Source organism: Erpetoichthys calabaricus, chromosome 9 (assembly GCF_900747795.2).
Source record: "Erpetoichthys calabaricus chromosome 9, fErpCal1.3, whole genome shotgun sequence".
Classification (NCBI taxonomy): Eukaryota; Metazoa; Chordata; class Cladistia; order Polypteriformes; family Polypteridae; genus Erpetoichthys; species Erpetoichthys calabaricus.
This window is the reverse complement of record NC_041402.2, coordinates 174,120,162-174,134,173: the sequence shown is the minus strand read 5'-3', so window position 1 is coordinate 174,134,173 and position 14,012 is coordinate 174,120,162. Positions and strand designations below refer to the sequence as shown.

The 14,012-nt window shown below is 42.6% G+C and overlaps 1 protein-coding gene and 1 long non-coding RNA gene across 2 annotated transcripts in view; one reads left to right on the top strand and one right to left on the bottom strand.

Annotated features, from left to right (window-relative positions):
- Nucleotides 1–14,012, bottom strand: part of LOC127529157 (uncharacterized) — a 223,506-nt gene that overhangs the window by 41,010 nt on the left and 168,484 nt on the right. The gene's annotated exons all lie outside the window — the stretch shown is intronic.
- LOC114658268 (CXADR-like membrane protein) overlaps nt 4,544–14,012 on the top strand; it is a 176,216-nt gene continuing 166,747 nt past the window's right edge. Inside the window, exon 1 of the mRNA XM_028810428.2 lies at nt 4,544–4,897. Coding sequence (XP_028666261.1) covers nt 4,849–4,897 — 49 coding nt within the window. The 5' untranslated portion in view covers nt 4,544–4,848. The remainder of the gene's footprint in view (nt 4,898–14,012) is intronic.

Here is a 14,012-nt window from a genome sequence, read left to right as displayed (position 1 = left end):
CCAGACACGGGCCCCAACAGGGTTGAGCTTCCAAGCTCTGATCCCGTGGCCCCAATACAAACCAGGGGGGTTGCCCTCTCGTGTCCAAAGGGGAGGTATTGCTTCTCTCCTGGTCCTTCCATAATGAAGGCTTCTCGGTTCACTCGCATCTCTGCTGCTTTTGTTGTGAAGAGGGGGGCTGGATGCATACCAAGGAAATGCAGTCACTCCTCTGACACCCCCTCTTATACAGTGATGCAATGGGAAACAAATACAGTTTTTTTACATCCTCTTTGCTTGATCAGCTGCTGGCTTGCTGCTGCTGCCGTGCCGTGTGATCTGCATCTCGCATGGCGCTTTGAACATTTAAAAGCCTGTACAGCAGTTGTCCTACTCTTTGTCTTTTATTTCTGGCCTCGGGAGTGGTTAAATCTCTTGGCACAAAGTCTCGTCTCGCGGGATGTGAGTTCTTGATATTTTTTAGTTTATAATTTAAAAACGGAATAAGAATCTGAAAATCTAACAATATCACATTAGTTTTAATATAAGGCCGATTTAAAGCATGACAAAAATGTGACATAAGAACATCACATAAAATCATTTCACTTTTAGGCTTAGGATTTTATATACTGTATATAGAGTATATAAGGTGTATATATATATATATATATATATATATATATATATATATATATATATATATATATATGTATATCCAATACAACTCGGAGTCCTGCCATGTGCAAAAGTTCGCTGACGACACTGCTATCGTGGGCTGCATAAGGAATGGGCAGGAGGAGGAGTACAGGAACCTCATCAAGGACTTTGTTAAATGGTGCGACTCAAACCACCTACACCTGAACACCAGCACAACCAAGGAGCTGGTGATGGATTTTAGGAGGCCCAGGCCCCTCATGGACCCTGTGATCATCAGAGGTGACTGTGTGCAGACGGTACAGACCTATAAATACCTGGGAGTGCACCTGGATGATAAGTTGGACTGGACTGCCAATATTGATGCTCTGTGTAAGAAAGGAAAGAGCCGACTATACTTCCTTAGAAGGCTAGCGTCCTTCAACATCTGCAATAAGATGCTGCAGATGTTCTATCAGACGGTTGTGGCGAGCGCCCTCTTCTATGCGGTGGTGTGCTGGGGAGGCAGCATAAAGAAGAGGGACGCCTCACGCCTGGACAAACTGGTGAGGAAGGCAGGTTGTATTGTAGGCACGGAGCTGGACAGTTTAACATCTGTGGCAGAGCGACTGGAGCTGAGCAGACTCCTATCAATTATGAAGAATCCACTGCATCCACTAAACAGTATCATCTCCAGACAGAGGAGCAGCTTCAGTGACAAACTGCTGTCACCGTCCTGCTCCACTGACAGACTGAGGAGATCGTTCCTCCCCCACACTATGCAGCTCTTCAATTCTTCAATGTTATCGGCATTGTTATCACTCTTTAATTTAATATTGTTCTTTATCAGTATGCTGCTGCTGGAGTATGTGAATTTCCCCTTGGGATTAATAAAGCATCTATCTATCTATCTATCTATCTATCTATCTATCTATCTATCTATCTATCTATCTATCTATCTATCTATCTATCTATCTATCTATACAGTATATATATATATATATATATATATATATATATATATATATATATATATATGTGTGTGTGTGTGTGTGTGTGTAGGAATAATAAACATAAAAACAGACCCCATACTTGACCTTTTAAGTTTGCATTATAAGAGTATTTAATAGCCACCAATACTTCAATCTAGTTGAATTCATTTTGTTTTGTTTCCATGCTGAATCGAGGGGGCCATTTGGTCCAAGACATGAACTAGTCCTGGATCGAGCACCAATCTGACTCAAAGTGTTTTTACTCTCACATTCCCAAATAATTCCATTGCCAAGTTCAGGCTGAGCACATCAATGGCAGTTATCTCGGTTTTGTGAGGACTCATTGGCTTTTACTGGGAAGTCACCAGTTTAACTGCATGTTCTATGTGTGCTATGTGGATATGCAGGCAAGGTGTAGTCTGAAGACCATAACCTGTTTGATCTGAGTGAGTGTACTACTGCTGCTACTAACAAAATCAACAGAAAGTCAACCCACATATGCAGTGAAGGACCAAACAGTCCCAGGAGATCCTGTCTCAGGGTGGGCACACTCAGTCACTGACACAAATAGGGGTCAGTTACCAATGCCAATCCAGCTAACCTGAATGTCTTTGGACCCCATGTTTGAGAACTTACATGCTCCATGCAGGAAGCAGACGGGACATGAACCCCAGTGACCAAGTTAAGAGGTAGCAGCAATACTCCACCTGCGCCACTTTGCTGGCCTATAGTAATTGTAAGAGACGTTGCACCCTGTGCTGGGCTGGTTCCCTGTCCAGGGATTGTTCCAGTTTTGTACTCTAGGATAGGCTTTGGCTTCCTGTGACCCTGCTCAGTATAAGTTTGTTCTAAAATGGCTTTGAATATGAATGGATGGAAAACATATGGTACGCCAGTGGCAAGCACTTTTTCTTCACACATTTAGAGATTGGAGCTCTTTCTGCTGGGATTCTGGTGCTAAGTTTCCAGTTACCCCTTAATTGCACTCCTGCACTATCCACCAGTGGCGTAATGGAATTCTTTCCAGGTGGGTTCCTCACCTTAAGTCTCTCTTGAGATCCCAGTTTGCCACCTCAAAACTACCTTGTTCTTAAGTCACTGTGTGAAATTAACATTCTTTTCACTTGATTTCTGTCAAATGTTTTTTAAACGTGAGACGTACGACGTCTGTCACCGTCGTAATATGGCAAATCGTGCATTTATTTATTTAGGTCCATATATTCTTATCAAGACTACAGACAGTTCAGGTTTATTCCAGCAGCTATATACGTGTAACGCAGAATAATAATTCATTACATTTATATAGCGTTTTTCTCACTACTCAAAGCGCTCTCCACACAGGCAGTGCTACCACTGCTACCACTGCGACACCTGTGAGGATACAGAAAGCAACCAGGAGGGGGCGCCAGTCCGGGCTCACGCACTCATACGCACGCGCACACACACACACACACACACACACACACACACACATTCACAATAGGCAGGTTCAGAGCGTTTTAGGGGTGTAGGAGGAAACTAAAAGAGAACTTTGACACGAGGAGAACCCCAAAACGGGCAGTGACTAAGCTGGGGATTTGAATCCTGGAACCAGGAACATGAACATGGGCGAACCCGTGACACTAAGTTTGCCTATACCAGTTTTTAAAATGCCGGTTCTACAATGGCATTTTATTGGGTTGTGTGGTTCCTTGTGGAGCACCTGCTTGGTAAAGAACCATTTCATTCTGAGAAGGGATCTTTGCATAGGAAATTGGGATTTTGCATTTTTAAAAGGTTTTCAATGTGCGGAAAAAAGCAGATAAGCGGGATACTGAAGATCAAGAATCCTGTGGTGAGCTTGTGTTGCTGTGCAGCGAGAATCCTTTTGCAATCAGGACACCATTGGCATTTCACAAATCTGCTGTTATCGTCCGTTTGTGTTTTTTTTTATGGAACATGGTAATGATCTAAATAAACGGCTCTTCTTTCTAGAACCTTCACGTGAATGTTTCTTTTGGGAAATAAATGTGGTTCCCCCTATGGCATCACTCCGAAGAACCGCTACGTCACCTTTATATTTAGTAGTGTATTGTGTGTGTGTGTGTGTTCACCATGCGATTAACTGGCGCCCCGTCGTGGAATTGTTCTTGCGTTGCACCTTGTAGGCTCCTGCCCAGGATAAACGGGCCCAGAAAATGGATGGATGGATTTAGGGATGGATTATAGATGTTATAACAGTGGCAAGTGCTGTTTCCTCACACGTTTAGGAATCTGAGTTCAGTTACGCTTTCCGGTGGGGTTCTGATTTTGAGACACGCTTGCCATCCGCGTTTCCGTTTAATGGGTAAAGTGGGATCATAAAACGGATAGTTTACTTAAATAAATAAATAAACCGGAGACAAAGTGCTTCGTAAACAGTCTCCCGTGTCGCATTTGTCATAATGTTATATTGCCAGTTCACGATTCAGCTTTTTTAGTTACTTTACTGCTAATCGGAGTTCCTTTATCAGACAAGAAATGACTTTTGATTTATGGAGGCATTTTTATGGCTTAGAAGATTAACAAAAAGCATGACGAATACCGTTCACTGTTTACTGTTGTTTATTGCACGTGTCACTCATATCAATAGGCTAAATTCGGCTCAGTAAAAATATACTTGCGTCTACAAAACCCTTTCAGAAACTATTAGGACCTCCCTATAAATCTCACAAGATGACATCTACGTCTTCGCGGGTTACTGAAATCTAATATTAACTCGGTTAGCATTATACACCCACCATAAATCCTTACAAACAAATCGAATTTTTAAAAATGCCTTGACGCAATGTGTTCTTTTCAACCCGCAGGTTCTTTCTTATTCCAAGGCACAGCTAAGAGAAACGCCGCTTAGATGCCTGTAGATGTCGCTGTAGCTCCCGATGTCTTCTCTTGAAAAGAGACAGAGGAAGGAGAGAGAGAGATGTGAATAGTGCAACCATTAGGAGGTAGAGATGCACCGAAGGTCCAAGAAATAATGAAAGCAACTTAGTTGGAGGAGGTATTTTGGGAGAGGGAGGGGACCGAGGGGGCTGACACTTGCGGGACCTCTCTGGTTGCCTGTGCATTCTTGCACTATAGACGAAGCCTTTTAAGATGTGCTGCCCATACGTGCAACTAGACGAAGACGAGAAAGAGACATTCCTAGACTGTGCAGGTCTGCTGAAGCGATTCATGTGACAGCGGGGAAGCGATCGGTGATCCTCTCACTTTAAAGGGATTTACAATGGATTTGGGGACTGTCGCCAGTGCCACCCTCCGACTAATGACCTTAGGTGAGTAACAATGAGGGTGAAATCTCGAAAGCTTCATTAGAGGCATACCTTTCATAAACGGCTAGAGACGAGGGGTGTTAGTGTTGTGAGGTGCCTTTAAGCAACTGCTTCTTTTAATTTACGGAAATGAGGTTATTTTCTGTTAAAAGGTAAAGGTATTTCAACATGGCTCTGAAAAATATTCAGGTTCTTTCAATGCCTGTTTTTACGTAGTTGGTCGGTATAATTTAGAATGTCTCTCCAGTTTAAAAAGTTTCCAAATCAAAACAATGCACACTTAAGGGATCGAGTTTACAACTAAAAATAAATGGAGGCGGTTATCCTGGATTTGTATAGAAACAACTGGTAGTTATATACTGGGGACGTATTATTAGTATTCACTGCCTTCTGGTGTCGATCAAATGGTATGAAAATAAGCGTACAGTTTTGTTTTTTTTTTTTTTTTTTTTTTTTTTTTTGTGCCTTCCGGGAAAACAAAGGGTTACTTTCCACTCCTTTATTAACATACGGCATTTTTTTTTTTTTTTGTAAAACCTTAAAGCGTTTTAAAAAATGACAGTACGATGGTTAACTGGACGCAGCTGCAAGAGATCGGAGTTGCTTTTGTCTGCTATTGTTTACCAAAGAAGTGTTCCACTCGGTGAACGTGTGTGTGTGTGTCTTAGGGTGGTGCGCTCGAAGTGTTTGTGTGACAGAGTACTACACTTTTTTGTTCTGGAAGTTCAGTTCATTACGAGAAAAAGGAGCTTTGTTTCCAGCAGGCTTCCTGCTCTAAATTGGAAGCATATGTGCACGCAACCTTAAGCAACCTAAACGCTATTCAGCATCAGGAGCTACACGTTCTGAGCAATTAGTATAGCGGAGAAACGACTCCTTCTCCTTACCGCAAATGACGTGGCAGAGCGCACCGGAGGCTAAGGAGTAGAACGCAGCGTGCCCGGGGTATGGGAGGAGTGGTCGTGGCTGGAGCCTCGCGTGTCTTTTCTTTTCTTTTTTTTCTTTTTTTTAAATCTCACATTTCATTGCTCTCTGTTCGTTTTGCTCACTGCTAATCTCTCTCTCTCAATCTGTGTGCCTTCGTGAAATTCTCCTGCTTTCTATTCGTCACTTTTAGTCCCGCTCGGATGTGTGTGCGCCCGGAGCGGACTCCAGTCATTAATTTACTTTGTGTTTATGCATGTGAGCGCACGCGTGCGTGCGCGCGCGCCTGTGTGTGTGTGTGCGCGCGTGTGTGTGTGTAAGTGAGTGTTTAAAAAAAGGGTTGGAAAGGTTTCTGTTTATTTTGTTTCTTTCTCACTATAGTGCTATTTGGAAAGAACAACGTTAAGCCAGTTTTTCGAGAATCTTTCTTAACTGCCTATTGTATTTATTCCATATTTTGCACATTACAACCCCCCCCCCCCCCCCCCATATATTAATTTTTTACATTACGCTTTGTGTGTAATAAATGGTATCAGTTCAGCCATCATTACAATTCATTTGAAGGTGTTTTACCGATTCGTGGCAGTGCCTCACTTTCTCTTTTAATAGTATACGCATAACCATAGTGTGTATTCGCTACCAGGACAAGTGCCCGGGTATATTTGGATGAGGATACCCTTAGGGTTAGACACGAGGTTTCGTGCCGCTGTCTGATCTGCATAACTGGACCCTACAACAACTATTATTATTATTGGTCCATTTGAGCTCATTCTTTAATACAACATAATAACCGCGGGTCCATTCCCATTGGACCTAGGGTTAGAATGAGGTAGAATAATGGATAGTGCCTTTGTTAGAATATGACATTTATCCATCCATCCATTTTCCAACCCGCTGAATCCGAGCACAGGGTCACGGGGGTCTGCTGGAGCCAATCCCAGCCAACACAGGGCAGGAACCAATCCCGGGCAGGGTGCCAACCCACCGCAGGACACACACACAAACACCAAGCACACACTAGGGCCAATTTGGAATCGCCAATGCACCTAACCTGCATGTCTTTGGACTGTGGGAGGAAACTGGAGCGCCCGGAGGAAACCCACGCAGACACGGGGAGAACATGCAAACTCCACGCAGGGAGGACCCGGGAAGCGAACCCGGGTCCCCAGGTCTTCCAACTGCGAGGCAGCAGCGCTACCCACTGCACCACCGATGACATTTATTATTATTATTATTATTATTATTATTATTATTATTATTATTATTATTATTATTATTATTATTATTATTGTGCTCTTTAAATTAAAGTAGTACTTCAGAATGCCACAAAGTATCCAATGTTGGTTCGCAATAGAACCGTCCACTTGATGGTTCTAGAAAATACTTTCCTTTAGATTCGTAACCAGTTCCGTAAATTGCAGATTTGTGAAATACCAATGGACTCCTCATTTTAAAACGGACTCGCATAAATACCACAGGCTAAGTTCAGATCTTCCTAATCTGACGGTACTGCCTTCTCATTCGATATTTCTGTCTTGTCCACATATTAGGAACTTTTCAAAGCCCAAAGAGCCAATTTCACAAGCCAAGACCCCTGCTCAGGATAAAATGGTGCTCCAGTGATGGTTCTTGAGCTGCCACTACTACATAACTACATACATACTACATAACCACTAAACCAGCATATTTTAGGGGAGCACGACTGAAAATATTTATAGAATGCCGTATTTAACATGTTGTCTTCCTAGTCAATCTCGGTCTATAGCGCCTTTTGTAGGGAGACACATTAGTTAACGTCACTAAAATAAGCTAACAGTATAATAAAAAAAGTGCGGCTTGAGCTCAGTGCTGTTCAGATGGGCATTGCCTCCCCGGGCTTCAGATTTGGATACGCGGGTTAGAAAATCACTAAAGAAAGCCTTTTGTAACATCCGTAGACAATGCAATCAACGCCCTTCTGAACATTGACACTTCTTCTCGTCCGTGATCTCACAAAGTCTTGGCGTTGCGCAACAATTGGGCGTGGGGGGGCGGTGGACGGCCAAGTCAAATGGACACACTGGAGGATGTGATTGCTTCCTCTCACTTAACAAATTTGAAGTCTGTCCCAAGTAAAGATGGATTTTATGTATTATCATCGTGTGCGTGCTAGAGGAAGAGCTGGTGTTTAGTGCCAGTATATACGTACTAAACACTAGTATTGAAAGATAACTGGCACGAGCTCCAAAAAGTCATCAGGCGTGTATGCTTTGTGTGGCTGCTGCGCTTTTTTTTTTTTTTTTTTTTTAACCTGGCAGCTCTTTAGTCATCCAGTTCATAGCATAAGAAATCACTGTTACAAAAAAGAAAGGAAAGAAAGCATGAAGACGTGTGCAGGGCAACTGAAACACTTAAACCTTCCCCGAAAGGGCACTGACATCGGAATGAATGATTTTCTCACACCGAGGGGATGAGCTCATCGCACAGGACCCGTTCCATCATCCCTAATTATAAATTCCACACCTCTTACATTTTTAAAGCACTTGCACGGGAACCCGTCAATGCCGCCTTATCTCAGAATGCAGCTGATTACATTTTTTCTTTTTTTATTATATATTTTTTTGTCGTCGCGCACATTGATATTAACTGACAATCAGCCCCGATTGGCTCGAAACGCTCCTCACGCTCACTTTGTAAAGGCGCAGACCGCGGCTCTAAGAACAATACATCGAGGTTCGCTTTTTGTTTCACAAGAGCTGCCGCTTTGCCTCTGAATTGATGTGCTGTGGGTCTTGCGTTGGTACAAAAGCGCACAAATACGCATGCAGCTGTTTATTATTAGCTTTTCAATTAGCGTGCGGCTCTTTCATTTTCCAATCTGTACATATTTTTGGCATATCTGAAAAAAAAAATGGAGATGAATAGTAGATATTAAAAAGAAAATGGAAAAAAAAAAACACTGTGAAGATCAGGCGAAAATGCCAGTCTGATTTTGCTTAGCAACCAGGCGTGCCATTAAAGATCAGCCAGGCTGTCTCTCTCTTTCCAGATATGGCGATTAAATATGTGCATGCATTGTGATTTTGAGTATTTACTTTAAAAAAACAAATATGGCAAAAGCGTCTCTTTCAGCTAGTGAAGGGATGTTGCTACACCCAGTGGACCGATTTTGTGTCTAATGGAGTTATATTAAAGGAGGCAGATGGGCATTGCGGTTTTACACAATAGGGACTGCATCCAAACATTTATCAGTGGGTGTCAAGTCTGCCTTGTTCTCCGTTTTGTTCAAAGGTTGACCCTTACAAGGAAGTTGTGTTTAGAAGTGGCTGAGGATAGGTTGTCAAATTCAGCCTTCCACCATTGCCATCTCTTTCAAAGGTGGGTTACCTTCCATACCGCTAAGCTTGAGGGCTAGTGGTACTGAAGTGCCATCTTTCAGTCTTGAGAATAATGGTTCTGCAGTGGCACTTTTCTGGGTTGTGTGGCTCCTCCTTAAATACCTTGGAGGTCTCGTCTCAGTAGATGGCTCAATTGACAAAGAAATAGAGGGGGGGATCAGCAAAGCCAGCCGGTGACTTGGTCACCTGTATCACAAGTCTTATGAACAACAAAACCATCAGGCTTGCTATAAAGATCAAATTGTACAAAGCAGTTTCTAGTAAGCAGTCTTCTTGTGTCGCCAGCATGTGCCCATGAGGTCCCTGAGATCAATCATGGACATCAAATGACAGGACAGGGTAGCAAACTCACAAGTCCTTGACAGAGCAGACCCAGTCAGCAGCGCTGAGGCCCTAATCCTGAAGACATGGGTCACATCATAAGGACGGACAATTCTAGCACGTCATGGGATCAGAGACCTCATGGGCAAGCAAAGAAATCTTTAAATTAAAGAGTGACTATACTCCCTGGAGAACTGGACACTCATGCACAGGACAAGATTGGCAGAAAAAAAAAGTCAGTTCTTGAGATATTGAAGAACGGCAGACATGAAAATGTTAAGACCACTAGGGAATGTAGGAAAACGGCCTCAGAGGCAGCACTTACTCCAGAATCGTCCTTCCAGAGTGTGTGGCTCCAAGACAGGACTTAATAGTCACGCAACAGACCCACAGAAAGTGACACATTGGATATCATCGGCTATAATGTTCTATCAAAAGAGAGTGGGTACCTTGCAGAAATCTTTAGTAGGCTACCCAGTAGGATAGGAAGAGATCAAGAAAACATGACTTTCGTTCATGCTCTTGTCCTTTTTAAGACCACCAGGGCCATCTTAACGGCATTATAGGCCCCCTGGCAAAGCATTACACTGGAGCCCCTAAATAAACAAGCACTCAGCAAGTCACAACATACACTGATCAGCATGGGGCCCCCGGGCAACTGCCTAGCATGCCCATGTGTTAAGACGGCCCTGAAGACCATGAACCAATCGGTATATCACCAATGTGTTATCGTCTCCTCACGGTTATTTATGGAACCTGTTATAGACTGAAATAAATAAAGATTCATTCTGGAACCTTCATGAGGACGGTTCTCATGGAAACCCCTATGGTGTCGCTCAGAAGAACCACTTGGACACCTTTCTTTTGGATGGTGATTACTAGGAGGTCATCACCAGCTGAATAAGGTTCACATCACCTCTCTGTTAGCCATAGCTCTGTCCCCTATACATGTGACATTAGCTATATTTGAACTTGTGCTTCAGTCTTTTGGTTGCACGGGTGTAGACCTCCCATTGTTGGAACAGCAGTCCCATTCAAGGACTCGACATTTTTATTTTCCAGCACTGCAAATTGCCCCTTTTGAGCGCAATTAAGATTCTTGAAAACGAAAGACTTGGGACTCATTTAAAAGAAACCTACAAATGGTTACCAGATGAATCCCACGCTCAAGCCCAAACTTGTAATGGATCTCCGAGCCAAGATACCTTATCTGTCTGAATCTGCTTCAAAGAGACTGAGGGTGTAGAAGGCTTGAAATGAGAAGGCTGTCATTTAAAATTGCAGCTTGAGCCACTGCTTCTTGATGATGGCTGTGATCCAAACCACCATCTTCCTTTCATGTTAACCCCCCCCCCCCACACACACACACTCCTTATATGGTCCCCGTTCAGATCACTTCATCTGTGCTCTTCACACACAGCCTGGGTGTATTGGGGTTGAGGTGGGCAGCGTGTGTGTAACTTTATTTGTCCCCTGGGGGAATGCCACTTCCATTGGTGGCACAATGACCTGGGTTCAATTGTCCGTCTAGTCACTTTCTGCCTTGAGGCTTGTGTCAGCCTGGGTTGTCTCTCACATGTCCAAACTGTGAAGACTGGGTTGATGGGCATTCCTAAATTTGGTGACTTTTGGTATCATCTACTTTGGCTCCAAGACTCCATAAACCTGATGAACAAGTTGAGAAAGGATGGATGGACTGATGGTTGGATTTGTTGTACCTGTATATACCTACCACTGTATACTGGAATAAAAACAGGACAAGAAGCTGGAGGTCCACTCTATGTCAAATAAAAAGAAAATGTTACACCCAGAATCAACGACCTAGTCTACATGGGCAGGTTAGGTTAAAAGATCAGAGGTAGAACGTCTGCTATAGTCAACATAATCACTAGGGGGACACACAGTGGGTTTCCCATAAAGAGAGGACAACCAGACAGGTTGAGTTGTTTGCTCTGTTGCTACAGCACACAAATAATACTTCAGTGATGTTGTTAATCAGTCAAACATTCAGCTGAGTACATTTGACAGGACCCTGAGGCCTCCTGGCACGTGGATATGACAAGGGGAGGATGCCAGCAATAAAGATTCTGGGAAGGCTGTCATACCAATTAAGGAGGATCTGGAAAGCCCAGGAAAACAATACAGTGGGTGGGACAGCAGGTGGCGACACAAACTATCAGAGTATCTGCATCTGCTATACAAAGGCGACACCAGCCATGTGGGTCACATGGTGACGTCTTGAACCATGGGCCGATGACTCGAAGTGTTTGTACATGATATTTTTGTTTTTTTTGTTCTTCATTTCGCCTTATACAATTTCTTGTATTAGGAATTTGTTAGTTTTCGCATACCCCTTGGGGTCAGAGCGCAGGGTCAGCCATTGTACAGTGCCCCTGGAGCAATTACAGGTTAAGGGTCTTGCTCAAGGGCCCAGCAGAGTATGATCTCTTGACAGTGACTGGGATTCAAACCAGCAACCTTCTGGATACCAGCACAGATCCTTAGCCTCAGAGCCACCACTTCGCCAGTTTCTGACAATACCTGACACTGAGTGCCTTTCTTTACCAGTCATGTTTATTCTGGTGTAAGGTTTGAACAACCTGGCATGGAGATGCTTGGCATGTGGTCCCCAGTTTATATTATTGTTAGTATCCACAGTATTGCTGGAAAATAAATTAAAGGAATGAAATGTTTAATAAACAAGAGGAGACATTTCAGTCTAATAAGCTCATCCAGTTAGCTGAGAGCCCGATCTCTCATCCAGATACTTTTAAAACATTGTCAGGGTTTCCAATTCTAGTCCATAATTCGGTAGTTTGTTCTGGAATTGGACAACCCTTTGTGTAAAGAGGCGTTTCATGGTGTCAGTCTTAAATATGCCGCCCCTCACCTTCTGTCAGCATACTTGAGTACTTTATTTATGTTTATGTACAGACAAAGGAGGCATTTAAACATTATATGCACACAGAGCTGGTAATGTTGTTTGTGTGTGTTTAATTGTGTGTGTGTGTGTATGTATATATAATATATATGCTGTATATATGAAGATGTTTATATATGAATATCTGTGTGTGTGTATGTATATAGACTAAATATACCGTATATATGAATATGTGTGTGTGTATATATAGATATACTGTATATATGAATATGTGTGTATGTGTGTATATATAGATAGATAGATATATAATCTCCAATTAAGCTGCAGAAACATCTCAAGGATGATCAGGGGAAACAGGATGCACCTGAGCTCAATTTCGAGCCTCATGGCAAAGGCTGTGAATACTTATGTACATGTGCTTTCTCAATTTTTTAATAAATTTGCAAAAATCTCAAGTTAACTTTTCTCACATTGTCATTATGGGGTGTTGTGTGTAGAATTCTGAGGAAAAAAATGAATTTAATCCATTTTGGAATAAGGCTGTAACATAACAAAATGTGGAAAAAGTGATGAATACTTTCCGGATGCACTATATATGTGTGTGTGTATATATATATTTAATGGCACATTGTAAGCCAAAGAAAGAGAGCTGAAATTACAGTCATTACAGTAAATGCATTTTATTCAGTCATGAGGCTCAGGATGGCTGACTCTGTTTTGTTAGTGGTGGTTCTTATAAGGCACCTTGTGTGGCTTCTGGTCGAGATGCAGAAGTGATTTCAGAGCTCCTTTCCTTGGTCCTCAGACCTGAGGGCAAAACCGGAAAATGTTTAAGCAGCATTGTTACTCTATAGTCCAGGGTGGAATATCAAGTAAAGTGATTATTAGAGAAGCCCTGATGGTGTCCTCTACTCACATATGTGTGACAAAACTTAAAAAAATAAATAAATAATACTAGCTGTGTAAGCCTGTGCTGTAAAAAGCCCGGGGTCCTAAAAACTATTGAAATTGTCAGAAAAAAATTGAAATGTAAAGTCAGGTAATTGAAACAAACTACTCTGGGCATCTCTCTCCTAGGAGGTTTTGTTTTCCGATGTGCTCACCTCGTTTCTGTATTAGCGGCTAAGTGAGTTTCCGTTTCCTCGGAGGTGGAGCCCTTACCCCGACTTCACCTCTCACTTCCGGGACGGACAGACACACACACTTCCATGCGTAGACGTCTATATATAAGATTAATGGAAAAAAGGGAGTGCTATCACAGATCTTTGAACCCAAAGGATGCCAGAAAACAAACAAATTATTAAGAAAAAAGATTATTATAACAAAAATATTTTTATCTAAGACAACAAAAGGCATTGGCATCAAAATACAAAGACAAAGGACCAGAAAGAATAAAACCTTTCACTTTCTCCCGCTGTCTACTCCTTAGAACTCTCCTTCTTCTGTCAGCTGAACTCCTATCCACTCTTCTACTGTCTCCATGTTGAACTGGCATATGGTCAAGAAGGTCTTTTAGGCCCCTATCTGGAAATGCTTCCAAGGGAAGTCCAGCTACCACTCCCAAAGTCAAAAAAGAGCAAAGGAGGCTCCTGTGGTCATCTTAGCAAAACTCCCT